This window comes from Ammodytes marinus (assembly GCF_949987685.1).
Source record: "Ammodytes marinus genome assembly, chromosome: 1".
Taxonomy (NCBI): Eukaryota; Metazoa; Chordata; class Actinopteri; order Uranoscopiformes; family Ammodytidae; genus Ammodytes; species Ammodytes marinus.
Genome location: NC_137230.1, coordinates 12,848,969 through 12,876,526, shown reverse-complemented (window position 1 = coordinate 12,876,526; position 27,558 = coordinate 12,848,969). Strand labels below are relative to the sequence as shown.

General features: G+C 40.6%; 3 protein-coding genes across 3 annotated transcripts; 1 reads left to right on the top strand and 2 right to left on the bottom strand.

Moving 5' to 3' along the window:
• Positions 1-3,073: 3,073 nt before the first annotated feature.
• Positions 3,074-9,105, bottom strand: kifbp (kinesin family binding protein). Its single transcript, XM_080031024.1, has 13 exons — positions 8,647-9,105; positions 8,088-8,186; positions 7,615-7,694; positions 7,389-7,447; positions 7,063-7,187; positions 6,314-6,407; positions 6,087-6,199; positions 5,693-5,842; positions 5,426-5,500; positions 4,961-5,123; positions 4,583-4,757; positions 4,297-4,482; positions 3,074-4,010 (listed from the first exon to the last, which is right to left on the bottom strand). Exons 1-13 carry the CDS (start codon positions 9,100-9,102, stop codon positions 3,872-3,874), a joined length of 1,914 nt encoding a protein of 637 aa, XP_079887150.1. The 5' UTR covers positions 9,103-9,105; the 3' UTR covers positions 3,074-3,871.
• A 4,195-nt stretch (positions 9,106-13,300) lies between these two features.
• mpc1 (mitochondrial pyruvate carrier 1) lies at positions 13,301-18,076 on the bottom strand. Its single transcript, XM_080024889.1, has 4 exons — positions 17,906-18,076; positions 16,746-16,842; positions 14,300-14,432; positions 13,301-14,019 (listed from the first exon to the last, which is right to left on the bottom strand). The coding sequence occupies exons 1-4, from the start codon at positions 17,978-17,980 to the stop codon at positions 13,995-13,997; spliced, it is 330 nt and encodes a 109-aa protein (XP_079881015.1). The 5' UTR covers positions 17,981-18,076; the 3' UTR covers positions 13,301-13,994.
• A 1,576-nt stretch (positions 18,077-19,652) lies between these two features.
• Positions 19,653-27,348, top strand: ddx21 (DEAD (Asp-Glu-Ala-Asp) box helicase 21). Its single transcript, XM_080030217.1, has 16 exons — positions 19,653-19,786; positions 20,725-20,955; positions 21,134-21,286; positions 21,564-21,636; positions 21,825-22,003; positions 22,129-22,246; positions 22,485-22,670; positions 22,857-23,002; positions 23,203-23,352; positions 23,569-23,730; positions 24,011-24,130; positions 24,504-24,577; positions 24,852-25,011; positions 25,165-25,299; positions 26,090-26,134; positions 26,278-27,348. The coding sequence occupies exons 1-16, from the start codon at positions 19,712-19,714 to the stop codon at positions 26,524-26,526; spliced, it is 2,256 nt and encodes a 751-aa protein (XP_079886343.1). The 5' UTR covers positions 19,653-19,711; the 3' UTR covers positions 26,527-27,348.
• Positions 27,349-27,558: the final 210 nt, after the last annotated feature.

The window sequence follows — 27,558 nt, the reverse complement described above, 5'->3', positions numbered from 1 at the left end:
CCTGCCCAGCCCAGCCCAGCCCAGCCCAGCCCCGCCCCACACACACACACACACACACACACACACACACACACACACACACACACACACACACACACACACACACACACACACACACACACACACACACACACACACACACACACACACACACACACACACACACACACACACACACACACACACACACACACACACACACACACACACACACACACACACACACACACACACACACACACACACACACACACACACACACACACACACACACACACACACACACACACACACACACACACACACACACACACAATGTTTCTGTACCATAGTGATACCTGATATAGCTTATGTTTGATATGCTTCCCTGCAGTCGCCATGGTAGACTACTGGGTCCATGAAGTCAGCCTTTATAGTCAGCTTGTTTTCCATCCCCTCCCTCATCACACAGTCTATTGTGAGTGACGGGGGTTTATGGAAGCGGACGCAGCTATTTTTTGTCACACATACAAAAAAAAACTGCTAACACACAAACAATCTTTAAAGTAAATGCAAACTCAACAGGATCATTGACCAAACCACAGCAGGCCAAAGTGACAATGACTAGATACTACAGAGACGGTTGTGTGAGGGCAGTGGAGCAGTGACTGATAACCAAAAGTTAAAGTAATCATTCCTTCTTTCAAAAAACACAGCAAACATAAGACAAGATGTATTTGGTCATATGTACATGGCTGTATGGCAGCACTAGGGTGAAGAAATTGAGGGCCGAGTAAAGCATTACAGGTGCGTAGGAAAAGACAAGACAATTCTGCTAATGGTAGCAACCCTAATGCTATGCCTCTTTTGTTTCTGTTGGGAATCTTGAACAAGAATCATAGACTATATATAAAAGACTGGATTGTGGGTCAGCCTTTTTCATCTACAGGTGAAACTCGAAAAATTAGAATATCGTGCAAAAGTTCATTTATTTCAGTAATTCAACTTAAAAGGTGAAACTAAAATATTATATAGACTCATTACATGCAAAGTGAGATATTTCAAGCCTTCATTTGTTATAATTGCATTTATTATGGCTTACAGCTTATGAAAACCCCACATTCAAAATCTCTGAACATTTTAATATTACATAAAAATCAATAAAAAAGGGATTTTAAATACAGAAATGTCGGCCCTATATAAAGTATAATCATCGATATGTACTCAGTATTTGTATTGGGCCCCTTTTGCATGAATTCTTGCCTCAACTCCAATTCATTTTCCATGATATTCTAATAATATGAGTATCACCTGTATATATAATTATTATTACCTTTATCTAATAAGGTAGACACACTGAGACCATTATCTCTCTAGTAGGAAAATCTTACGCACAACAAACGAACAAGCACACTAGGCAAGCATGAGAAACTATCTCCAACAACTGAGAAAGTTAGTAGAGCAGTCTTTACTGTAAATTTGTATGTGTATTCTGTAGAGAGGTGGGGTTTCCAGTAAGTTCTCTTGGTCCAGATTCAGTCACAATTAACTGAAGTACATCAATAGGCCTACGTGTTATGACAAGCATTGAACATATTAGAGGGAGCATAAATGAAAGTCAGAATTGCAGATTTGATACTTTGTATTTGTTTCTATAGTATGGAGTAATGTGTTATGACAAACGTTATCATATTGAAGTGTGTGTGTGTGTAAAATTAATTTATAAAACTGATGTTAGTTCTCTTGAACTTTTGTTGCACATTACTAATTACGTTATTGTAATTTAAGACTTAACAGGCCAAGGGAATAATGTGACCTGTTTTATATATTGGATTAAAAAGCCCATAGTTGGCGCACCGATGGCGTAGTGGGAAGAGCACGTATCATATAGGCTCAGTCCTTGTCGCAGTGGTCGCGTGTTCGACCCGTGTCACTATCTACTTCAAACTGTTCAATAAAGGTTAAAACCTTTAAAAAGCCTATACAAGATGGTTGAAAAAAAGAAAGGAAAACGATTAATGTGTGTTTGACTGTAATAAGTGTATGAAAGCTAGGCATTAGCTAGTTTCCATTTGTTACAGTTTTCAATGTGCATTGATGTTTTTCTTTATATCCATACTGAAGTAACCCGAAGGCGAAAGATTGTTCTATAAAGCTCAGTCAGAAAACATGGATTAGGATTGCACAATGCTTTCAAAAATGAAGCAGCATAGTGTAGGGCAAGGAAGAATACCCCAGTTATCTATTCAATTTGTAAGCTATTATTCTCAAGTTTCCCCATAGCTCCACCATCTGTAACACGTGTATGCCATTAAAAATAAAAATAAACGTTTTATCTACTCAACACAGTGGCAATATGGGAAATATGTAGGATAAAACTGTGGTAAACAAACACTATAAAGACTTATCATTGACAAAAAGATGTAAGATGAGATGTAACTGATGTAGAACATCATTACATCGTCACAGTCAGTTTCAGAGACCAATTTTTTTAAGCATTTCTCTGCATTCAGCTATTTCAGTAGTCAGGGGGGAGGGGCGTTCTTAAACTGATCAGGGCCACACAACCTCAGCCTATTTCAGCATTTTACTGAGGGAGCCACAGTCATTAAATCAATTTGGTACTTTTTTGATATTTTCATATCATTAGATGTCCATTACATTTATGGCATTGCCAAGTGAGCTGACAAAAAGTTGAATCAGCTCCACACATTTTGTGATATGACAACATTGGTTCGCAGGAGCTCGGGGGCACAGGAAGTGATGCACTTTACCTCACTAATGATTAAGGACAACAGCAGAAAACAAAAACAAAACAACAGCACACTCTCCACTTTGGAAATGATGACTGCGTTACTGCGTTAAAATTAAAAGATATTACCTCTTCTGAAGAGTCCATGATGTATTGTTCATTCACAGTTCCCAGAAAAACGGCATAGCAAGGGGGTAGATGTGCCGCCAGTGTTGTTGTAACTATTCAGAATTCCTCAAGGGGGCGACAGACGTTACACACTAGCTTTAAGCCTATTGATAAAAAGGAAAGAAGGAATACCTACATACAATACATACATACTGGTATTGCGAAAGAAGTGTGTATTACTTCATCGGTTTATTATTACATACAGTATCTACAGTACATACAACTGGATGCTATTGTGATTCATTAGAGACACATAGAAGATTCACAGATTCAATTAGATAAAGCTTGCATTGTGCAGATGATGATGATGATGAAGATTATACAAACAACAAGTCCACTTAATGGCTGTTACTGGGATGTTTGATTCTGATGATTTGCAGGAAAAGCATTTCAGTTTTAAGGAGCAGTAGCATCCTGTCAGTAGTGCAAACTGGATCAGCTCTACTATCTGTACCTCTGGCTGCCCATTGTTTATACCATGGTTACACACTATCCCTGGTTACAGTAGGCTAAGCTTTCACACTTGTTTTACCATCAGAAACATAAAAGTAGCTGAAGTTACAGAAGTTTAGCTTGCTAAATCCTTTACAGAAGATAAGGCCGCGATAAACAAAAAAACAATGTTATTAACAATAGTAAACAAGCATGAATCGCACAAGACAGTTTTTATATTAATTGTAAAGAGTGTATACATTTTCTTTGCTATCTGAATTAAAGTTAAATTTACCAAACATTAGACTACACACAGAAGAGTGCACATATGTACAGCGTATAATATTGTCCCGGAAAAGCAGCATGCCCACTGCACAAATAAGCATTTGGGTTTATCCAATTGTTGGGAGTGTCCATTGAAGGCCATGTGGAACATTTAGAATGTGAATGTTCCACATCTACATTTTAGATTGAAAGGCCAATTTGGGTGGGTTTAACATAATTAGTCAACCAATAAGTCAGTGGACAGTGGCTCAGTCTTCAGTTGTTCACAACCATCCTTGCTTTGAGGCGGTTGATTTTGAGAGGGAGCAGGCCGGCCATCTCCTTACTCAACTCAAGCTCAGACTCCACAGCGCTCGCTGCCTCAGGGTGGGCTTCACAATACTGGACCACGTATCTAGACAACAGGTGGAGGAAGAAATCCATGGTCAACACATTATCCAGATAAACCACATGGCAGCTGGAAGCAGGGTTAGAATATTTCAACTGCATTCAACATTTCTTATATATTATATAAGTACACAGCACTGATAAATACTGTGTTCTGATTGGTTCAATCAAGGCATTCTACGGTCCATTATTTCCTGATAACGTTAAGGATAATTCACCGTCGCTATGGACCTAAGGACAATGTTCTGATGGATGGCTTCGATCAACATAAATGAACACATAGATCTCCATACTTGTAGTGTTCCACAGACTTGTTGAGGTTCTCCAGCTGATCGGACTGTGCAGAGCAGATGAGCCGGCTGTAGAGTCGGGCCACTCTGAAGCGGGCCACCAGAGCCGGTCTGAGCACCTCCTCCTCCAGGTGCTCCGGAACCTTCCCCTCTGGAGAACATAGAGAGTCCAGGAACATCTGGAAGTACCTGGAGAAGAGAGCAGAGCATTTCAAATGGGTTAAGACTGAATAGCTATATAGACTCAAGGGGGCACATATGTGGCTTCCTCACATACACACACACTCACTTGGCAGAGGCAGAGCAGAGATGGTTGAATTTCTTAACAGTGTGGTTATCTAGAGAGGGTGTATCTTCTTGTCGGTTGGCCAGCGCCAGTTTCAGGTCCATCATTTCATTGTAGGTCTCAGCCAACTCAAACATCAACTGCCTGCGGATCATTAGGTAATACTGGGAGTTCAAGTCTGTAGGGAAACAGAGAGAGTCCGATTTAATGAAACCATGGTCACCTTCCATGGACGTTTAGGTTGAAAATGTATGAATTGATTAGTTTCATATACTTTCTACTCAGATATTTTCTATCACATACTCAAATGGACTTCTTTTTTTGAACAGAAGAAAGAAACTAAACAAAAAGTGCAACATGAGAAGACATTTAGCGCAGTACCGCTGCAGATTGGCTCTAGCATGTCCACTCGTCGTTTGTGCATCTTGCAGCGCCGCTCCAGATCCTCCTCAAAGAAAGCCAGGCCCCGGAACAGAGCACTGTGATCCTGCAAGATCTCTATGTGGTCTGTCACATAGCCGTCCATCTCAAAGTAGTCCTTGGCCTGCAGCAGATGGGGAAAGCTTAGCTCACCATGTTGAGCAGTTTAAATATATACTGTATATAGTAGGGTTAACTGCTTGGGGAGATTTTTCAAATGTAAAACTGTCTGAATGATGATTGCACATGCTCCAAAAACTCATTAGCCTTCAACACAAAATTCTTCAGAGCAACTGTTCCGTTAATACCTGCTTAGCATCATGTAGCGCAATGACATTATATTATTGACATCCCTGTGTACATTTGCTTCTTGAGTTGAATATTTAAGAGTCAATGTGAGTGATTGTGTGTCTGTGTTATGCATACCTGTGTGACATAATCCTGGCCCACCAGAAATACAGCTCTGGCCTCAGTAAAGTCCAGTAGGAACAAACAGCGTACCTGGAAAACAGACATCAGACAGTTGGAGCTCACCTACTAATCTGTATCGTCAGATGTGTCCTCCATTGGTGATGTGTTTTTTTTATAAATGGGAGTGATACCACCACCACAAAATCTTGTATTACTAAAACATGACATTACAGTAGCGTTCTAGTTGCACCAGCGGCAGTATATTAGACCCAGTACACAGACCTTCTCTTCCAGGCTAGCAATGGAGTCGAAGGTGTCCTCGGAGCCAAACAGCATTGCACTCTTCCTGCCCTTCTCTTCTTCCTCCTCCTCACGTCTTCTCGCCCTCTTCAACTCCTCTTGACGATCAGTATCCAGCTCCCCAATGTTATCCTGCACACAAACAAGAAAAATGTTCAAGACAGCAACAACAAAAAATGGACGTAGATCTAAAACTCAGATATTCATGTAAAAACATAAACGTAGGCAGCTAAAAAGCAATGGTAGCAATCACTGTTCATATGGGGTGTGAATTTCAGTTTCAGTCTTATACTTGAAGGCGTATAAAGACATTATAAAGAAAGAGCCGCAGCCACACATAGGTGTCCAGCCACCCACCCACACACACACACAGTACCTCAAGCAGCTTCTTAGAGTCCTGCAAGAGATTCAGACAGTATTTGATCCAACATCTGGCAATCTCTGCTCTCTTCTGTCTGAGCTGCTCCCTGCGCTCACTCTCCGTCTCACCTGGATCAAGCAGAGGGAGAAAGAGATGATAAGCCGTGCCTACACAGTTGTGCTCTCTCCTGTTTAACTCACTGTATTTGTATTTTCTTTTAAGAGATTTAGACAGATACGTACTCTCCTGTGCTGCTGCCTCAGAAGGAACCTCTCCTGCCAAGCCTGATATGACAGTAGCAGCTGAGAGGCAATGTCTGCCCTCCATGTACCGGCCCTACACATCACACACATACGCACACATTATTTCAAACAAAATTCTTGCAATGTAATCAAAAATAGTTTACTACAAGGAATAATTTAAAGATTGGTGTGTAAAGAAGGTAAAACCTTTTCCCCCCTTGATGAAACAATATTGGATCGTGTGGAAGCCAATTTTATATTGATTAGTTTAATCCTACTCTTGTCTCTACAGTCATTATTTCCTCTCATCTTAACTACTGATGTATCTTGTCTGTAGTTTCTATTGTGATTAAATCAGTCTGATTGGGCTGACACCCTATGTGGTGGCCATCCTGGAAGCTCCCAGATTCAGATTAGCATTGATGTCATCAAGAACCAAACTTGATTGTTCCATTGTTATTCTACCTATCTGACCATGTCAACCATTCTGTATAAAGCAGCTGATTTTGTGTGTACAACTCAGACAAGAACCTGGCATTACTCGTTGTAGGATGCTCTGCTCTTCTCTCCATGCATGAATGCTGACCATAATCATCTGTATTGTATTTTGAAACTAAGTAAAGATTTGTTTTCATATTGGACTATAGTGAAGTTTTCTTCAACACAAACACTTCTTCCACAATGGTAACAAGCAAAATCCTTTCAGATGCGTTGTTTTCAACCAATGAAATCAAACAATGCCCTTCTACCTTAGTGATGTAATACTGTGATAGTGTTGCAGCATTCAGAGCCCACTCCATTGGACTGAACTGATTTAACTTTAACTGTCTCTGCAGGGTGCTGTGGCAGTAGGTGGCCGCACGCTCAGTTTCACCTTAGAAAAGCAACAATACATTATTATAGAAAGTATAACTATAATAACATAAAGCAAAATATATTTGCACAACAACAAGGCACAGATTGTGTTATATTCCCATAGATAAATATGTATTCATTTCAGAAGAAGACTTATTAAATGCTTCAAAAATATGACAACTTTAAAAGGCTTAATAATTAGATAAAAGTTCAGACTCACCAAGGTTTTTATAGACTTGAGCAAGGTAGTACATGGAATGGGTGTAGGCCAACTCAAACCTGAGAAGGGACAGTTGGAGATAATGTTAGGATGATAAAACTAAACACATGTTTTGCTGCATGAACGACCACTACCACGCAGACTTTGGGACAATAACACTCATACAAACAAGTAGAACGTCTGTAAAAGTGCATGTGTGTTGATTTGAGCACAAGTTCACGTGTACCTTTTGGTCCTTTCCTGATGTGTCAGCAGGTTCTCCTCAGTAGCAAAGTAATCTGTCATATCAGTGGGAGGACTTCCATCCTGATTGCAAAAACAAACAAAAACACAAACAGTAATCCATAATTTTAAATCACTGCCATGTTTGTCAACATGTAACACACCGTTACAGCAAGTGACACACTGTATAGGTAAAATACAACAATGCAATGATCTGCCTTGGCTTGACTGAAGGTTAATTACAGTTATATATAAATACATGATGGCGAGTGGACATGATACATACATGATGGCGATTCACAAGTGTGAACAATCTCTAATGTACCACACATCACCATGTGCAAACCGTATCTGTATCCCTATTCCTGAAGTAGTGATAGGTGTTCCTATGCTAGTCTCTCCTGTCATTGATCAGTCATTGTACAAGCAGCTCAAAGATAACGGTCACACAGACAGGAGAGCGTTCTTAGACCTTACCTCCTTCATATAACGTTGGTAGATGGATTCTGATGTTTCGAGGAATCCCTGAGCCGTCTCAGTCTCATCCCGGCCTGCCCAAAGGATTCCCAACTGGTTCTGATTATAACACAAACAACCAACAGATGAGCACACGATCAGAATCATCTAATCTCCCACATCAGTAGGATGTTGGTGGTTCTGTTTTGAATTTTGTTGATAATGGCGCCTTTAAAAAATCAGTGATGATGTGTGTTATGTTGATGGTGTTACAAAACTTCTTTGCCACAGGCCTACCACGCGCCCTCAACTAAAAGAATAGCGTTATTGATAAGGCTATGCCAATGTATTAGGGTTCATTTAGCCTGATATAGGTCTACTGTGGGAATTAAGTTACCGATGATTTGCAGCAGCATCCTTTTTGCAGTATACCATAGCTTTCAACATTATGTCATATTATAGGCCTATTTAGAAATGGTGATTGAGCTTAAAGTTAGCTGTTAGTCCTGGCACGTTTGCATGCATGTCTTGTCAATCATTCGGCTGTTTTTAATTGAAGGAAAGCTAAAGTCAACGTCACCCTGGCATGGATAAACAACGACACGTTCTCGGAGGACACTCTGCATCTGTCCAACAGTTTCATGCAGTTCATCAGATGCTCCTGCCCGGCTGACAGCTCCTCTGTGTCGACGTGGTTGACGCCCAGGTAATACTCCACCGCCCCGAGTTTAGCGGCCCGCAGCCCGGCTGGCGAGTCGCCGCTCAAGCCCTGCTCGAAGAAGTCCACCCTCTGCCCGTCCACCGGCGGCTCTGCGGGCCGCTGGTCGCCGCCCTCTCCGCCGCTCTCCTCTTCACCAGCCTCGAAACTCTTCAGCGAGCAGTATATCTCTCGGAGAAGCTCCCTGGCCTTGTATTTAGAGCGGAAGGGGTCATTCTCTGGGTCAGTTCGTGATTCCACATCAGTGAGGTTCTGGGCGTTGGTGAATTTGTCGCAGATAGCTTTCCACTCATCATTGCTGATGCTGAGGGACGCCATGTTCAGTCTGCTTCTTCTCCGTCGCTCGACTCTCTGCAACGGGTTCGTTGTTATTGTACTACTGCCCCCTGCCGGATTGAGTTTGTTTATCCCATTATTGAACTAATTTAGTCTACAACTTTAGTATTTCCATTTTTTCGTACTTTATACCCCTTGTCCACTGCATTCCATTGTCATCTGACAGCTACAGTGATATTCAGTTGTTACTTTGTATAATATAACACATGAAAATATGTTTGCATTGTTGTAGCCTAGACTATGGGTCATTCTACGAAAACGTGCCATTTCCCTCTCTGAAAATCAGATTTTCAAAGTATTATTAGGGGGCCAAGCCCGAGCAGGCTGGGACCGCTGTATGCAAAGCAACGCGGTTCCCAAGCCCTGCGGGGCAGGGAACCCTATTGTTTTTGTAAGGATTATTATTATTATACTTCGCCGCATAAAACTGTGTCCACAGCCCAAACCGTAAAGGGTTGGGACATGCCACTTGCATGACTAGTTCAGACCCCCGGCCTCTCGGCCTACAAAAAAATTCAGACATGCCGGCCACTAGGTGGCGCTACACCAAAGAAAACGCGTTTGGGGCTATAACTCCCACACCGAACGTCCCACCGTCAAAAACTTTATATCCACATATGCACTGGAGTCATCTGCATCATTTGGCATAGGCCACGCCCATTTGCGATATTATAGATTTTTCGCAAAATCGCGGAAACTGCAAAACTTATTTTTTGCTACTCCTCCCACAATTTTTGCACAATTGACACCAGACTTTGCACAGAACATCTACCGACCCACACGGAAAAAAGTTATCCGAAAGAATTTTGATACGACCTTCGATGACGAAACGGTAGCGCTTTGAATATTTGAAAATTAGCTCACAGTTACTTCCTTGTACGTAAATATTCATAAATCCAAAAGTATAAGTCGGATCAAGTCAAAATTTTAGACATATGTTGGTGCTACCCTTAATTGCGTTCAATAAAAAAATTGGAGAATTTCGCCATAAGGGGGCGCCATAAAATGAGGAAATTTGATATCTCCTAATTGGCCCAAGGAATTTTTTTAAAACTCCAGGGAAACCATCAAGGGGCATACCCGAGTCGATATAAAAAATATGGCCAAGAAATAGTAATGTTTAAGGGACTTTTTAATAAAATTAGATTTTTTTTTTCCGTCAAAGAGATTTGGCGCAATTGCTAATCTCAGATAGCATGTCCATTGACATTACATTGTGCAATTAGCTCGGGTCGCCATTTTAATCTGCTTTTGCTCATAACTCGCCAACCGAACATCCCACAGTCAAAAACTTTACATCCACAGATTCTGTGAAGTGAGCGGCCGGCGCGGCGGTTGACGACGAGTTGCGTCGTAGGCTTGGCCCCCGGTAAAAACTGCTTGCAGTTCTAGTTAGGGGGCCAAGCCCGAGCAGGAGCTGGGACCGCGTTTTGCACAGCAACGCGGTTCCCAAGCCCTGCGGGGCAGGGAACCCTATTGTTTTTGTGGCGATTATTATTATTAGGGGGCCAAGCCCGAGCAGGAGCTGGGACCGCGTTTTGCACAGCAACGCGGTTCCCAAGCCCTGCGGGGCAGGGAACCCTATTGTTTTTGTGGCGATTATTATTATTATTATTATTTTTATTTTTCTCCGAGTAAAAGTGGTGCTGCAGCCCAAACCGTAAAGGGTTGGGACATGCCACTTGTATGACTAGTTCAGACCCCCGGCCTCTCGGCCTACAAAAAAATTCAGACATGCCGGCCACTAGGTGGCGCTACAACGAAGGAAAACGCGTTTGGGGTCATAACTCCCAAACCGAACGTCCCACAGTCAAAAACTTTATACCCACAGATGCACTGGAGTCAGTTGCATCATTTGGCATAGGCCACGCCCATTTGCGATATTATAGATTTTTCGCAAAATCGCGAAAACTGAAAAACATATTTTTCGCTACTCCTCCCACAATTTTTGGACAATTGACACCAAAGTTTGCACAGAACATCTACCGACCCATACGGAAACAAATTTTTCGAAAGAATTTGGATACGACCATCGATAACGAAACGGTAGCGCTTTGAATATTTGTTGATTAGCTACGTTTTACGTTAATATTCATAAATCCAAAATCATAAGTCGGATCAAGTCCAAACTTTAGACATATGTTGGGGCTACCCTTAATTGCGTTCAATAAAATATTTGGAGAATTTCGCCACAAGGGGGCGCCATAAATTAGGAAATTTTATATCTCCTAATTGGCCAGAGGAATTTTCTTAAAACTCACGGTAAACCATCAAGGGGCATACACGAGTCTATAGAAAAAATATGGCCAAGAAATATTAATGTTTAAGGGACTTTTTAATAAAATTAGATTTTTTTTTTTCCGTCAAAGAAAAAAGGCGGGAATGTTAGCATGTCCATTGACATTACATTGTGCAATTAGCTCCGGCGGCCATTTTGTCAAGGCTGACAATCTGCTTTTGCTCATAACTCGCCAACCACACATCGCACATTAAAAAACTTGACATCCACTTGTTCTGTGAATTGAGCTGCATCGTTCCACCGTGGCACTTTCGCGAAATTCATCCGTAAACAGCGATACCTATACAACTCCCGCACCGAACATCCCACGGTCAAAAACTTTACATCCGCAGATTCTGCGGAGTGAGCGGCCGGCGCGGCGGTTGACGACGAGTTGCGTCGGAGGCTTGGCCCCCGGTAAAAACTGCTTGCAGTTCTAGTTTTTATTGTGTTTAAGGACTCATTTTGTTTAAGTAGACCCTTACCTGTAAGAAAAATATGTGGTGCCATCTCAGGCTATTTTCATTTATTTTTTATTTCCCTAAAATAATCAACATGGACATGTGCTTGGTCAATCGCGTTACCAACACCAACTTGTATTAAATAAGTAATGAAGTGACACTATATTTAGGGACAAAACATGCTATTCTTAATATAAATAACATTTATAATCATGTATTGTATAAATTATTCTGGTTTGGACACACAATAAATTGGGGTCATGGCGGGGAAAGGGTTAATAGTAACAGGTTTGACAGTAACAGGTTTGACAAAATATCCTTTTGGCAGCCATTACTAGCCATGTGGTTGACACCATGACACCACATGGTGTGCATTCTAAAGATGCTAAAATGTGTTTTTATATGTACATTTTAATTTAAAATTTTTAACTTTTTAATACATGATATAATGGTAACGCAGTTTGACACACTATGACCGTCCCCTTCAGTCAAATTAAAAACAACTCAATGAAAATTCATTAAAATAGAGGAGCACTTTCTTGTCTCTTTGGCAGCATCCTGATAAAAGGCAGATGATGACACTTCCTGAAAATGATGTCACTTATGGGATAGTGCATTGTCCCTGGGGGCGTGTTTATCCAAAGTAACGCATTTGACGTAACACATAGGGACACTACTTAAATGTAATTTTTTTCAATATTCCAAAAAGGTCAAGAATAAAATAAAAGCATTATCTGTTAACTAACAATTAAGGCTTTTCAGAAATCAAAGTTGTTTTCAGATAATTTGATTTTATCCTCTCTAAAAGCTGCTTGTAATAGAACATTTTTTACCGAGGGACAAGCCATTTTTACCATATTTAACAGATATACAATGTTAAAATCTTTAAAATGCAAAAAAATATCAATGTATGAGTATTTAATGAAGATTTAAAATGAAGATTGTTTGTTTACCATATCATACCAATGATTTTTTTTTAAATTGTGTTGTTAATACAGTTTATTGGGGTAGATTTTGTGTCAGGGACACAAAATGGCACGTTTTCGTAGAATGACCCCTATACTAACCCCAGCAGTATATCTAATAAGTCAATGGTCAAAATGAGCCCCCATTCAACACATTAAAAAAACATTTTCAGTATAGTGAATCAATAATATAATATAAAATTCTGTCCATTTACAAAAAAAAGTGTTATTGCAGGACTAACTTTATATTACATTGTTGAAACGATATGTTTGGTGTTTCAACGCAAGTGTTATGTGTAAATAAGGAGCAGTGACCTCAATGAAATAGAAATATCTGACATTGTAAAAGGTTTCCTGAACTCTTATCAATGACCATGGAACAGGACTTGGATATAAAACAAAGACAAAATTAAAATTGCAACGCCAAACTTCATGAAAAACAATCTTTACAAAACAAAAATCACTCAATCGCTGAATTGTGTTTAAGTTGGTTATTGCCAGTTTATTGTAAAGACCCAGAGAATCAAATCATAAATCAGGGACTTTTTTTTTGAGAAACACAATTAGAATAAATTAATGTGAATTACATATGACAACAACACACGGTACATGTTTGGTCGGCACTTGACGAAGCAGCTCATCTTGCCCAGTCATGGAGAATTAATATAGACAGTCTCTTTCTAACTATACAGCTTTACAGTCTGGGCAGCTTTACAGCATAAAATACATATATGTATTTATTAGGGTTTAAACATGTTTAAACATTATTAGTTATTACCCTGTTCTTACACAATTTGTTTTTATTGTACAGAATAACATCTTGCTGCAGGGCCTAACAAACAAAAAAGTATTGCTTTAGCCTGGTTTCAAAGTCTGTAACAGCAAGTGGATCCAGTGTGCAAGGCGTCTAAACTGTCAGGCTGGTTAACATTCATCAGTATTTTTATTTTTGTGTTTCACTTACTCAAAAATATATCACAGCATTTGACCTTACAGTGACCAAAACTTCACGAGGGTGATTAATGATGGTAACATAGGGTTTAAAAGTGCAGTGGTTTCGACGATTAGAGGAGATGTTTAGATGAATGGATTTTGATGGCCAGGCTTTGAGGGGCTGATGAAGCAGTGTGGTGCCACTCTGCAGTGAACGCTATGCCTCTGCTTCAGTCACTAAGATGACTTCTTCTTCTCCAAGCTGAAAACATAAAACAACTTTACTCCATGGACTTAGTTTAAAAAATATATAATTTCAGCTACTTTTAACCTATATCTTATCATCCTATATCTCACAGTCATAGCAAGCACTAACTGCATGTCACTATACCTTTCACTTTTTGAACATTATCCTTTATCATAAATCTCCAGTTACTTCACAGATCATTCAGAAATTCAGAAAATGATGTCCAACAGAGTTTATTTGATACATGATCTGTTCACATAGAAAACCGTATGACACAGTATAGAATATTGCTTACTTGTATTTGATGAGACGACTGCCCTGGACTAGCTGAGCCCCCTCATTGGTCAAATGGCAAGCAAACAGCAGCCAGTTGCGTGGCTGCACCTTGTAGGCGAACCTCATGAAGAGCAGTGAATAGCAGGACAGAGCTGAGAGGAGAGAGAAAAACACTTACTGCCGGAGTACACACTTCATACTACAGCGCAAACATACAACACAAGTGTGTCACCCATCTTTACAGCCCACAAAAAAAAATTATAGTCATTTACATCACAGATTTCATGGATATTGAGCATCAAAACATGGGGAAGTCAACAGATGAGATCTTTAGAGACATGAACCCACCTCTCCAAAGCTGCACACACCTGATACTACAGTACAGACCCTAATGGTCTGGTGGTAAAAACTCTTCATCTCCTACCAGACCCTTTTGAAGCCAAAGTGAAAGCTCTCTCAAATAGAATATAACACAAAAAGGAAATATTAGAAGAGGCTAACAAGAATTGCAGGTGTAGTTTACTTTTTAAGAATGTCTTATTTCTGAATAACTGTAAGCGACGTTGCATAAATGAACTGTATTTCATGATGCATACTTCATAATTGATCTTTTAATTTCACGTAATGAATAAATACGAAAATAATCAATTTAAAATTAAAATGTGAATGTAACATAATCAAACTGATTTGTAATGTACTAGAATGTGTTAATGTGCTGCAAGCGTCCGGAACTAATGTTTTGTCCCTGGTTTCACTACGACAGTATTGTCGATTCAGTAGGTGTGTTAAGTATGATCAAGCGTGGATGCAGGTCGCTCACACAGTTCAGTGATATTGCATTAAGTTTGCGTCTGAAGCCAAAGCAGACGACCAAGAAACAAGAACACAGCAGACTTCTTTTCACAACAACCAGCTAGTGAGGTATTTTATTTATCCCTTATAATGCACTTTATTTCTTATAATGTATCTAATTTAATGTGCTACAGTGTCATGTTTGTGTTTAATTTGGTGTTAATGTAAATACGGTATCATTTGCTGATGTGCCATTTCTTATTTTGTTTATTTACAAATAGTTCTCATGGCGTAAAAGTGAGATGTGATGGTTTACACAGACTGACGGCATGATCATTGTGTGGATGCTACAAAGCGTATTGACGTGCCCATCGAAGAACGCCCGTTCAAACGACTCAACCAGTGTCTTTGTGTTGTGACTAGAGCTACAATAACATCGAGATAAGGCACAAATTACAACCCTTACCCTAACAAGATTTAGTAACAAAACAAAGGACAGGCTTTATTCTGGATTTATCAGTATGCGTGTTAGTGCGTCTTAGACCCTGTTTCCACCTGGGATTAACATCTGATTTTTGTCATCGGATCACATGTGGATAGCTCAAACTGCAGGTGGAAACACTCTCAAGACGCATTGAAGACGTTTTGAGATCGGATCACAAAAACAACATTCGGAGGTGGTTTACGTCGCTTGTGTCCGATGTGTCCGCATTCAAATAATGGTGGAAACAGCAATGTGACTCTTGTCCACATTAGGGACCTCCTACTCAACTGCCTGAGCGGAAATACGTAGAAAATGCATGACTGGCGGCTGCAACTAAAGGTTTTAGTGTGAGCCCAGTTAAAAGTATTGCAAATGACAAGCTATCTGTCCTCTGTTTTCATTTCACTGAGTAAAACTGGTGATTACACAGAAGTCGCTGATTTTTTTCTGGTGCCCTGCAAGCTGCAGGCATGTGAAGCGCTAACTTCCTGTTCTTATCTGCTTCTAAATAAAGGTCAACTCGCGCTTGGCTAGTAACAGGCTTTTAATGTGAAGGTGTACAGGAAATGTTCTGTTTGCACAAGGAATAACTTAACTGCATTAATATAGAAAGCCAGTCAATGGCTGACAAGAGTCGCTGTCAGTGACAAGAGTTTGTCAGAGGCAGACGTTAGAATAGCCGCACGGCGAGCACACATCTTTCACCAGCCATAGTCATGGACATATAAAGAAAGGCCAAAGTGGCTTGATAACTTACTCGTCTAGACTATTTACCCGCATTTGGCGAGTGTTAATGTGGAGCCCTCTAAGCAGTGTTGTGCATCGCTCCTCCTTGTCTAAATGAGACAGTAGCCTATCTCGTTAACCTAGCATTGTAATTATCTTCGCACGTAATACATTTTATTAGCAAATGCGATTAAAACTGTGGCACTGTACAGCCCTGTATGTTTACTTGTTTGAACCTTTCTTCATATTTCCATATTTGAACCCCACCGGTTAAAAACAGCAATGCAAACGGAAATGATGTAGGTGTTGATTTACATACAGAGCGGGTAAATGGAATTGGATCACAGCTGGACAAAGAAGTCGCACGTGTTACTGCTAGGAGGGAACACACAGACTGAGCTGTCCACCTCTGATCAGATCACTAAAACCACATCAATAATCCCAGGTGGAAACAGGGCCTTACCGAAGGTCATCCTGCCACTGATAATCTCAGGGCTCTTCTTCATATCTGAGAGGGCAGCAATTGGAAGACCCCAGTTTGCTACAGGTCCCCAGAAATGCTGTGAAGTAGATGAAAAACATGAAAGTAAAGTTTAGAAAAAGGGGACACACAACACTTTGGGGACGATTTAAAAGGTATGGCTATATGGTACGGTAAACAGCATTATGACCAAGGTAGATGGATAAACCAGCGGGCAGTCCCACAAATGAGAAAAGACACATACAGAATAAGAAGATGCACTGACGGAAAAACAGAAAGAATGAGTTCTTACCGTGCTGTTGAGTTTTTTTGTATATTTATTTCCAAGGCGACATAGAAGAGAAAAGAATGCAAACACAGATAAATTGTACTGATATGAGCGAGGTCACATTAGAGCTACTACTGCCACCCAAAATAAGTCATGGGTCTATTTCAGGCAGTTCACATACGACAAAAGAGCTAATACAATCTTGAAAGACTTATGTCTTGCAGGGAGAAAACTCTTCAACTTTTTTCCCACATTACTTAAGCAGATCAACCTTTCACTTATTGCATTTTTTATTACACAATGACAACACAAAACAACCAAAGTAACACCTGAGACGGGGCCAAAGCATCCACATAGTTTTTGTTTTACTCTGCTGGATTAGCAAGAGTATACAGACACAGCTTGCCAATGAATAATACAGACATGGCCCCTCTTCATCTGTGCTAACCAGCGTGTAAAGTAAGTAAACAAACACAAAACAGTAGTTCTCTCTGCTTGCCTTTGTCCCTAAAGTCAGATTTGACACGGGCTACAAAGAACTAACCTTTGAAGGGTCTGCAGTAGATGTAAGTTAGTCGTAGCAAACATAGACATATGGTAGCAAACGTCGAACTGGATAAACAAGTCAAGTGAGCGCTAACTAAACAGAAACATTGCAGGGAGTGAACCTTAACAACTGGTATGGAAAAACAACGCCAAACTGTTGAAAAAAATGATCGTGGGAATGTATTGACTAAAACGCTAATTGTACAGATCGGGGCAGTTGTTAAACATCAGCTAGACTGAGTTACTGGCTTTCAACCTGATCAACCGGCAGCTAGCTACGTTAGCATGCACGCTATTAGAAATATATACAAATAGCAGCTCCCGTTACGTACCTCATTAAATAGTCCCTGAAGTCCTTGCTCTTCAGGTGGTCGACAGCTTTTCGTACAATTGTCCCTGCCATGGTTAAACGCTGGGACGGTGTCTGTATAAGTTAATGAGGAGAGCACTCTGTGTTGAAGGGCGACTGAAAGCTTAGCTCAGAGGACGACTGCTCACATTTCCGACAACATTGGCACTTTACGACACTGTCGCGAAAACGCAGCTCAATCATAAACAGATCACATGGGTCAGGTTATTTTATAATAGGTCCATTGTTGTATGGAGCTTATTGCCTCTGTAAAACATAATGAATAAGAATAAGAGGCAAGTTACCTTGTTGCTAATAGAAAAACCTTATTCCTTCCTGAAGCAATTCAACTTTAGGCACATAGAAATACAACAGAACACACAGTTTGTACAGGCCAAACAAGACCATGAGGTCCATTGAAATACTTTAAATGGACTTTATGTAAAATCAAATGTATATTTAACATGATACAATCAGCTCCTTTGTTCTTTCTTTACATCTGCAATGGAGGCGCTAAAATAAAACATACAAGGTCTAGGCTATATCATATTAGCTTTATTGAAGAAACTCATGGTCCAAAAGTCATAGCAAACAACATACATGTTTGAATGGACACTGACATGGTGTATGCAAACTGTGAAGTCAGATTTGTGGATTAGGAATTTTATCCAAAGTCAGAATCAAAACCAGAAATAGCCTACTTTCATTTACGTTGCTCCAATGTAGAATATAAATAGGCCTATATAGAAAAAGGAAGGAGATCTATGCAAGTGTAAACACTATGAGAAACTGGATTATGGGCAAGTACTGAAGCATTAACCTGCAACCCACATACCACAGGAAACAACATCAAATAAAATAAAATAACATAAATACACCAATCTTTAGGCTACATTACAACCTGTCTTTCTATTGATCAAATTCTTTCCAATATCTACCCAAAATTCCCAAGTGTAAGCAGAGAAAAATAATAATGAATAACAAATCTAGCCTATCACATCCTTTCCAGCATACATTCAATGTCAAATTGCACTTTCTCACTAACTTAACTTATACAGTATGTGTGGCCCCATACACAGTGATAAAGCGCTTCATTGGTTGAAGCGTTTTCATGTTGCACCCAAAGGCTGCATGTGAATGGAAAACAATACTCATACTATTTCTAGGTTCACAAGATGAAATAGGATATATATTACTCAAGCAATAATGAATAAAATGTGTGTTTTTTTATAACGGTATGTTATAACTGATAGCCTAGTTAATAGTTTGGTTCAACATAAAGTTTAGCTTATTAAGGTTCTTGGACTCCAAAGACCAGGGGCCCCCAAGTGACTGGGCCCTAGAAAGCTTTCCCACTTTATACACTTTTATATACTATCTATGTTTATACCCCTTACAGATAGCCCTGCATGTATGCCGCATTGTCTTTGTGAGACCCTCTCATGCAATATTCTTGCAGACACCTTGACCACAGATGGAGACAGTAGAGTTATTGCACTTTATGCAATCGATCATCAATAGGCTTTAAATAACCATCTATAGACCTTACAATTTGCAGTAATCTATCTGCAATTCATTTGCAGTAAAACTATCTCAAAAGTATCGTTTTGAGCCATTGAAATTACTGTCTGCTCTGCCATGTCTCGTCTACACTATCTGTCCCTTCTATTTCTATGTGTCGCTCGTGAACAGCACTCTGCGCGCACCCTTCCACGTTCCTTTCCATCCGCGTGCCCGTGTCCTGTAGCTTGTGTCTACGTTGAGGGGTTCCAACAGGGCAGAGAAATGCCTTCAAAAATCATCTTTGAGAGTGAAATTGTGGACATAATGGACACCGTCGAGGAGTCTCAGACCCTAAAGGTGAGTAGATTACGTGATGTCGTTGTTAAACAGATTTAAATCCCCCTTGTAGCTCGCGAAAAGTCCTCCTCACCGGCTGCTCCCTGTTTGACAACATGTGGCGAAACATGCTAACCCCAAAACCTCGAGTAACTACTAGGAAACAGGCGTACGGTTTCTGTCGGGACTCTAGTATACATATTATTAAAACTGTGTACAGTGGAATTTATTGGGAATGGTATTTGCTGCTAAGGAAGTGTTTCACTGTTAATATAGCAACTTAGCCTAGCGAGAAGATCATATGGCCTGGCCACGTGCAAGTTAGCTGCTCCGTACAGCACACGGATTCGACGACGGGTCGTCACGTGGAGCCCTTTGGAATACTGCCTACATCTGTGCGTGTCTGGAATGTTACCCGATGACGTGTTACGCAGCTGGGGTCGTCAGCTGTAAATTCAAAACAACTTGATGTTCTGCGCACAAATCCTAATTTTTTTTTGTTATGTGTATTGTGTTAATACCATCAGACGAGTAAATCGTTTGCGACGAATAAGCCAAAGCTCACGATTTATGTGCTCATACTGTACGGTCCAAAACATCTGATAACCATGACTGGAGTGCTCACACTGCATGCCTGAAACAGAATGTGAAACGTTAAAAACAAAAAAGAAACTTTTAAAATAGTATCTGAAACGTTTAAATAAGTTAAAGTATGAAATGTTTAAAGTAGATTCGAAACATTTAAAAATAGAACATGAGACAGACATCATAAGCATCATGAGACAGACATCATAAGCATCATTAAACATCTTGCATATACATAATTTAACTTGATCAAAGTAATGTAAAAAAAATGCAATCCCTAGTTTAAAAACATGGGAGTCGCTGCTCAGCTATTGGTAAATCTGAAACCTTTTTGCCTTTTATTGTTTCCTTTTAATAAAAAAAAACAAATATAGATGAAGACCAAAGAGGGCAAGAAACTGAAGAAGAAGAAGCAGGCAGAGGACACGGAAGAGCAGGCGGAGCCAGACAGTGAACCTCCAAAGAAGAAAAAGAAAAAAGACAAGCTGACAGTGGACCAAGTGAGAGACGACGACGCAGATGAGACCATGGACATGAATGGCAACACCAATGGAGTTGAAACACCAAAGCAGAAGATAAAGAAGAAAGCTGATGGAGACACAGAGGTCAGTGCTGGGCTGTGCATGGGCTTTTCCATCGAGCTGTTTTGTGGGTTATTGGATGATGTGTCCCGGCATACATTGAAAAGGCCATAGGGGTGACATGTAAATGCGTATTCTCTTCCGATGCCCTGGTAGGCAAGGTCATGATACACTGTCTCCTCATTTTTATCCCGGGCTTTAGAAAAAAAAGAAGAAGCAAAAGAAAGCAATTGCAGAGGAAGCAACCAATGGACATTCCACCCCAGACACCCCCGCTCAGACCCCCATTCAGACGCCCATCCCGACACCGGCCCAGTCCAGTGAAGAATCTGCCAGCGACAGCGAGAAAGACACGGTACGACTTGGCAGACCAATTGTGTACTGTGTTTGCTCAGAGAAGCTTTAATGTTTGTGTTGATACTTTGTGCTGGTGCCCCTTTTCACAGTTTCTATTCCAGTTCTCTTCCAAAATTGGTACTGGCATTTATTTTTAAACTTAAAAGTTCTGTTGGGTGGTTCAAGGTGACCACTGTTATCAAAGTTTCCTTTTTTTTACCTTTTTATTTTTTTCATTTTGGTTATAAAACCGTCACCTGGGATATACAGACTGACGCTGTTTATTTTTTCAGCAGGAGACACCAGAGCAGAAGGAAGGAGCGTTTTCCAACTTCGGGATCTCCCAAGTCACCGTTGATAAACTAAAAGGTAGACCTAATATATGCTTTTTTCCCACACCGTAGTAGCAGCTGTAACTGTAGTTTGGAGGGAATGCACTGGGCTTTGGACCTGCTGAGGTGGTTTAAGGCGTGCTAAATAACAAATTATTACAATCCTCTGTGTCTCTCCCTGTCCTTTTCTCCCCCCTCCTGTCACTCTCCCCATCATTTTCTCAGCTCGCGGAGTCTCTTACCTGTTTGACATCCAGGTGAAGACATTCCATCCAGTATATGACGGAGAGGATGTTATTGCCCAAGCTCGGACAGGAACGGGAAAAACGTTCTCCTTCGCCATCCCTCTGGTGGAGAAGCTCCAGAAAGATCAAGTGCCGTTTGTCAGAGGCCGGGCTCCCAAGGTGCATACCCGTACACTGTCTTTGCCTTCTTTGAAAAACCAGAATCAGTCAGGGTCCTTGTGTCAGTTGTAGTTGAGTATGTTAGTGTATGACCAGGGCTATTTGTTTTTCTTGTTTGATTGTAGGTCCTGGTGTTGACTCCAACCAGAGAGCTAGCCATCCAGGTCGCTAAGGACTTCAAAGACATCACTAAGAAACTGGCTCTCGCTTGTTTCTATGGCGGCAGCTCATACCACCCACAGCGTAAGTCCAATGCAAAAACATACATATCTTGTGAATAGAAGTCATCCTGAAATAGTTAAAAGATTGGTGGCTTCCTTGTTTAATGATGTTGTATGCACACGTGAAGTGTACTAGTTCAAGCATAAGGGGGGCTTTGTAAATACCAGCATACTCTTGGTTTTTCTTTGGTTTATGATTTGGTTTCTGTCTGCTGTTTCAACAAAATTAATATTAATAAAAATCCTCTCCCCCTGTCTAGTCGATGCTATCCGTAATGGAATCGATATTTTGGTTGGAACCCCTGGTAGAATCAAAGACCACCTCCAGAACAATAAACTGGACCTCTCTCAACTCAAGCATGTTGTTCTGGACGAAGTAGACCAAATGTTGGACATGGGATTTTCAGAACAGGTTGAAGAGATTTTGTCTACATCATACCAGAAAGGTAAAGTGTTCCCTGACAATGTTTTTGCATAGTGTGTACACGTGTGTGTGTATCTTCTGTGTTTGTGTATAAGTTGGGGTGACGTGATTTTGGTTTGTGTATCATGTATGTAAGGCAGGCGTGAGTGATCGGTGCAGTGAAGTCATGTAGGGAAAATCTGAAATGTGTGTGTGTGCTCCCCTACAGACTGCCCCTCCAACCCGCAGACTCTTCTGTTTTCGGCCACATGCCCGCCCTGGGTCTACGAGGTGGCAAAGAAGTACATGAGAACGGACTGCAAACATGTTGACCTGATTGGCAAGAGAACACAGAGGGCGGCAACAACCGTCGAAGTAAGTGTGTTTGGCTGTGTGTTTAAACAAGTGCAACAGCAATCAAATACTGTAAATTATCATCTTTAAACACCTGTGCAATTATAAAGAAGGATTACAATTTCCTTGCACTTCTCTCTAACTGCAAGTTTAAGTCTGTCTGTATTCTCACTCCCTGGGTTTTTCTCTCTCGCTCTCTCTGTCCATCCTTTCCTCTCTAGCATCTGGCCATAGCATGCCACTGGTCGCAGCGAGCAGCCGTGATAGGTGATGTGGTCCAGGTTTACAGCGGCAGCCATGGCAAAACCATTGTGTTCTGTGAGACAAAGAAGGATGCCAACGAACTGTCCATGAATGAATCCATCAAACAGGTAGACATACAGGAATGCAGGCCCACTTAGCACTTTGTAAAATGATCAACCAACATTTCTTATATCACTCATCATGTTAATTAATAACAAGGATTTTGACTTAACCTCTTAAAATGTAGGTTTTCTGTACACGTTTCATGTGTCTGTTTCCCTCTGAACAACACCATAAGAAGTGGAAAGATTATCTCTCATTTTCTTTTGTGTGCATATTTTCAGAGTGCCCAGTCTCTCCATGGGGATATTCCTCAGAAACAGAGAGAGATCACGCTGAAGGGTTTCAGGAATGGGACTTTTGAGGTTCTGGTTGCCACCAACGTTGCATCGCGAGGATTAGACATCCCTGAAGTCGACCTGGTGGTGCAGTGTTCTCCACCCAAGGTGTGATATTTTGCCAGAGATCAATAGGAATTGTAATGCAATACAAAAAAATACCTCTTCATTTATCTAAGGTGTCATGTTTTTGCTATGTAAATAGTATATTCATTAATATAGTCTGATCTTAAGGTGCAAATTAAATTAGCTTGAAGACTATACCTTTCAAAATGTTTCTTCCGACTGAGGGGAATACTGTCTACAGTACACTTTTGTGCACCGAAAAAGGAGAGATAACTGTTAGTGGATGAACATTTACTGAACACTTCTGTCTGTTTTGTGTCAGGACGTGGAGTCATACATCCATCGTTCAGGACGTACGGGCCGAGCAGGCAGGACCGGAGTCTGCATCTGTTTCTACCAGAGGAAAGAAGAGGATCAGCTGCGCTACGTAGAACAGAAAGCAGTACGTGTCCTTTTTTAAATTCAGTCAAAAATAGAAGAAAACAGAGGGGCCAAGAAGAGCAACACGTTAGGTTGCTTGAGCAGCCATATGACAATAATAAAAATGCTTAAAATCACATCTATGCTACACATGGGATGAGGAGGGACATGAAGGTACAGAAGGAAAAAGGAATAGTAGTGAAGACAGAAAAGTACAGAAATGAGACTGTTTCATTAGTGCTGCCTGGAAGTCATTAACTCCCTGTAATCTGAAATAGTTTGTAAAATTCAACATGGAGGAAATGGCTTTGGACATCCTATTCAATATGCAACTCTATTTCAGATGTTTCCATATAAGTATCCAACCAATTCAATTTTATTTTGAATTATTCCAGGGCATCACATTCAGACGAGTGGGCGTTCCCTCTGCTAACGACATCATCAAATCATCAAGCAAGGATGCTGTTAGGTGGGTAAATCTGGAGAGTGAGAACCAAGTGGCACCATTTATTCTTTTTAACTTTTTTATAGTATGAAACTACTCTACTTTATTATTATGAGAATCATTGGACTGTTCATGCAATCAATATTTTTACTTGTTACTTGGACAGCAGAGCTTACATAAATGTTAAACAGCAGTTGCGCAAACATTAGTGACCATTCCGCTCATTGGGAAACATATTTCCAGAGAGAACGCAAACAAGTGTCAGATTGTTCTGATTTGACTTCCTTGTTGTTTTCAGGTATCTGGACTCTGTTCCAGCCACAGCTATCGCATACTTCAGAGATTCCGCTCAGAAGCTGATCGAGGAAAGGGGTGCAGTCGATGCACTCGCTGCCGCCTTGGCCCATATTTCTGGAGCCACAAATCTAGAGCAGAGGTCACTGCTCAACTCTGATTCTGTGAGTTTGGTTTTGTTCTATTCTCCTTAACAACCTACACACACATAAAATACAAATCTGTCCACAAGACATAGAAGCAACGTTTAGATCCTGTCATAAATTTGTTGTCGCCCTATTTGACCCCTAACTTATTGTTGCTGTTTGTTTTTGCAGGGTTATGCCACTATGACGTTGGTGTGTTCTCAGGAGGTTAATAATCTGGGTTACGCCTGGAGAGCCATCAAAGAACAGCTTGGAGAAGAGTTTGAGAGCCACATCCGAGGAATGTGCTTCCTCAAAGGCAAAGCGGTATGTACACACACACGTACATATGCGGCATGATTCTGGTGTTTATATATCCCTCCAAATAAATTATATTTGTGGCATTCCCTGTTTTATCAATTTCACATGGCATTGTATTTTAGTATGGTACTCCACTGTGGATTTACCTTTGCGGTTCAGCTTGTCAGCCTACTTAAGGAGACTAGAAAGGTGGGATGTGGGTGTATGTATGCTGCCAGCATGTGCAAGTTAAGATCTTCAGGACAGTTGCTGTTGTCGTAAAAACACTACCGCTTTTGTCCAAAGATTCCTCTAGAATCAACCAAAACTAAATGTCACTTTAAATTTAAGAACACAGTTTTGACTAATTTTTGTATATCAAAAGTATTTTTGAATTTGTTTATACAGTTCTATATTTGAGTGTAGATGTATGCTCAAATTAATTATTTTCCGATAATAGCAAGTGAATGCTCTTGGTGTCCAACTTGGATTAGTAGTGTATAATTCCACTGAAAACTTTGGGATAACTTGTGGTCAACCACAGGGCAGATTGAAATAAATGAATTAAAACAATTAAGAAATTATGGTTTAGTATTGTTAGGTTTATAAGTGGATTCAGCCACAATACACCTAGTACACAACCAAGTATCCACAGCAAGTGGAGAGCAGAACATCTGTTTACAAAAAGTACATGTTAACCCTTTTCTGTAGGTGCCATCATGCCCTCTTATTCTGATAGCACATCAGGTAACATAGAATGACTAAACCGAGTGGCACAGAAAGACTCACCCTCTCTCCCTTATTGTGTTTCTAACAGGGAGTTTGTTTTGATGCGCCAGCAGACAAAATCAAGGAGATGCAGGTGAGAACAACAGCAAACTCCCCTCTATCTACAATATTGAATTAAAGGAAATTAGTTATCCAAAGTGAAATACAAATATAACATTGTTTCTTTTTGAAGTTGTCCTGCTAACATCCTCTTCATCCCACTTGATCCTTCAACAGGACAACTGGAAGGATGGCCGACGTTGGCAACTGACTCAAGCCACAGAGCTCCCAGAGCTGGAGGAGAAGCCGAACAATAACCGTGGTGGCTTTGGCAACTCCAGAGGTGGAGGCTTCAGAGGTGGAAGGGGGCGTGGTTTCGGGGGCGGTGGTGGCGGCCGTGGCTTTAGAAGCAGCGGAGGCGGCGGTGGCTTTGGCGGCGGCGACAGAGGACAAAAGCGCAACTTCCACCAAACTTTTGATTATTGAAGTGCCAACCTGTGGACTGATGAGACTGACTGTCACCCATCTGGGCTGGGCTCTGATTTTCTTATTGGCTGTCAGTGAGAGGGATCGAGGGAAAGTTTTATAAACAGTATATTAAAAGACTGATTTCCGCCCTCTTAAAATAAAGTGAACATCACATGATATCTCAGGTCACATGATCTTTGATTTATTTCCATCTGGCCATTTCCTATGGTATGATATCAGATTTTCAGTGCAAGTATATTCACACAAAAGCACTGGCAGCCACTTCGTTTTGCCTGACCACACCTTTTTGGTGTCACATTAATTGAAATTCAAGAATAACATCATTCAGCCAGAATCTAAAACATTGGCTAATCAACATTCAGTAAAAGTTTAGCATAATGTGATGACATTGGAATGTGTCATTGAGTGAGTTTTTGGTGAAGTATCACTTGTCATACTGTGTTTGGGGAATGTTGGCAGTAATCGGACTCGAGCTATTATTCAGAATAAAAGGCACATCATTGTGACCCGACAAAGTGTTAACATGATACTTGTTACCTGACTAAGCTAAATACCTTGAGTCAGTAGTACCCGTAAGGTGCACTGTGCTGCAGACACTGTCATGTGCAAGGCTCTGTTTCTGCTCTGCACCCTCAGAGAGCATTGATGAAACGGGTGTTAACCTTTACTGTTATGCTCTGTGTCGGATTGCTGCCTTACCCTCAGCTGAAACCTCTCCCAAAAATATATTGGATGATTGCTTTGCAATTGCCTGTATTTAACTGTGTCTACTTCCATTCATTTGAATGAAATTGCTTCATTAAAAAAAGGTCAACTAAGGTTGTGTTTTTTTTTTCTACCTCCAATGGGGGTGAAATAAGCATATATGCAAGTAAAAATGTTTAAGTTGTAATCTGCCTTTGTTAAACTAAAATATAACTTTTAATATCCTCTGGCTGTTAAATAGATGCAGTAATATATGTATGGATGGAGCACCATCAATGAAGGGTGGAGGGGTGCAGGACTGTTGGGCACATCAGTCAAATGTCT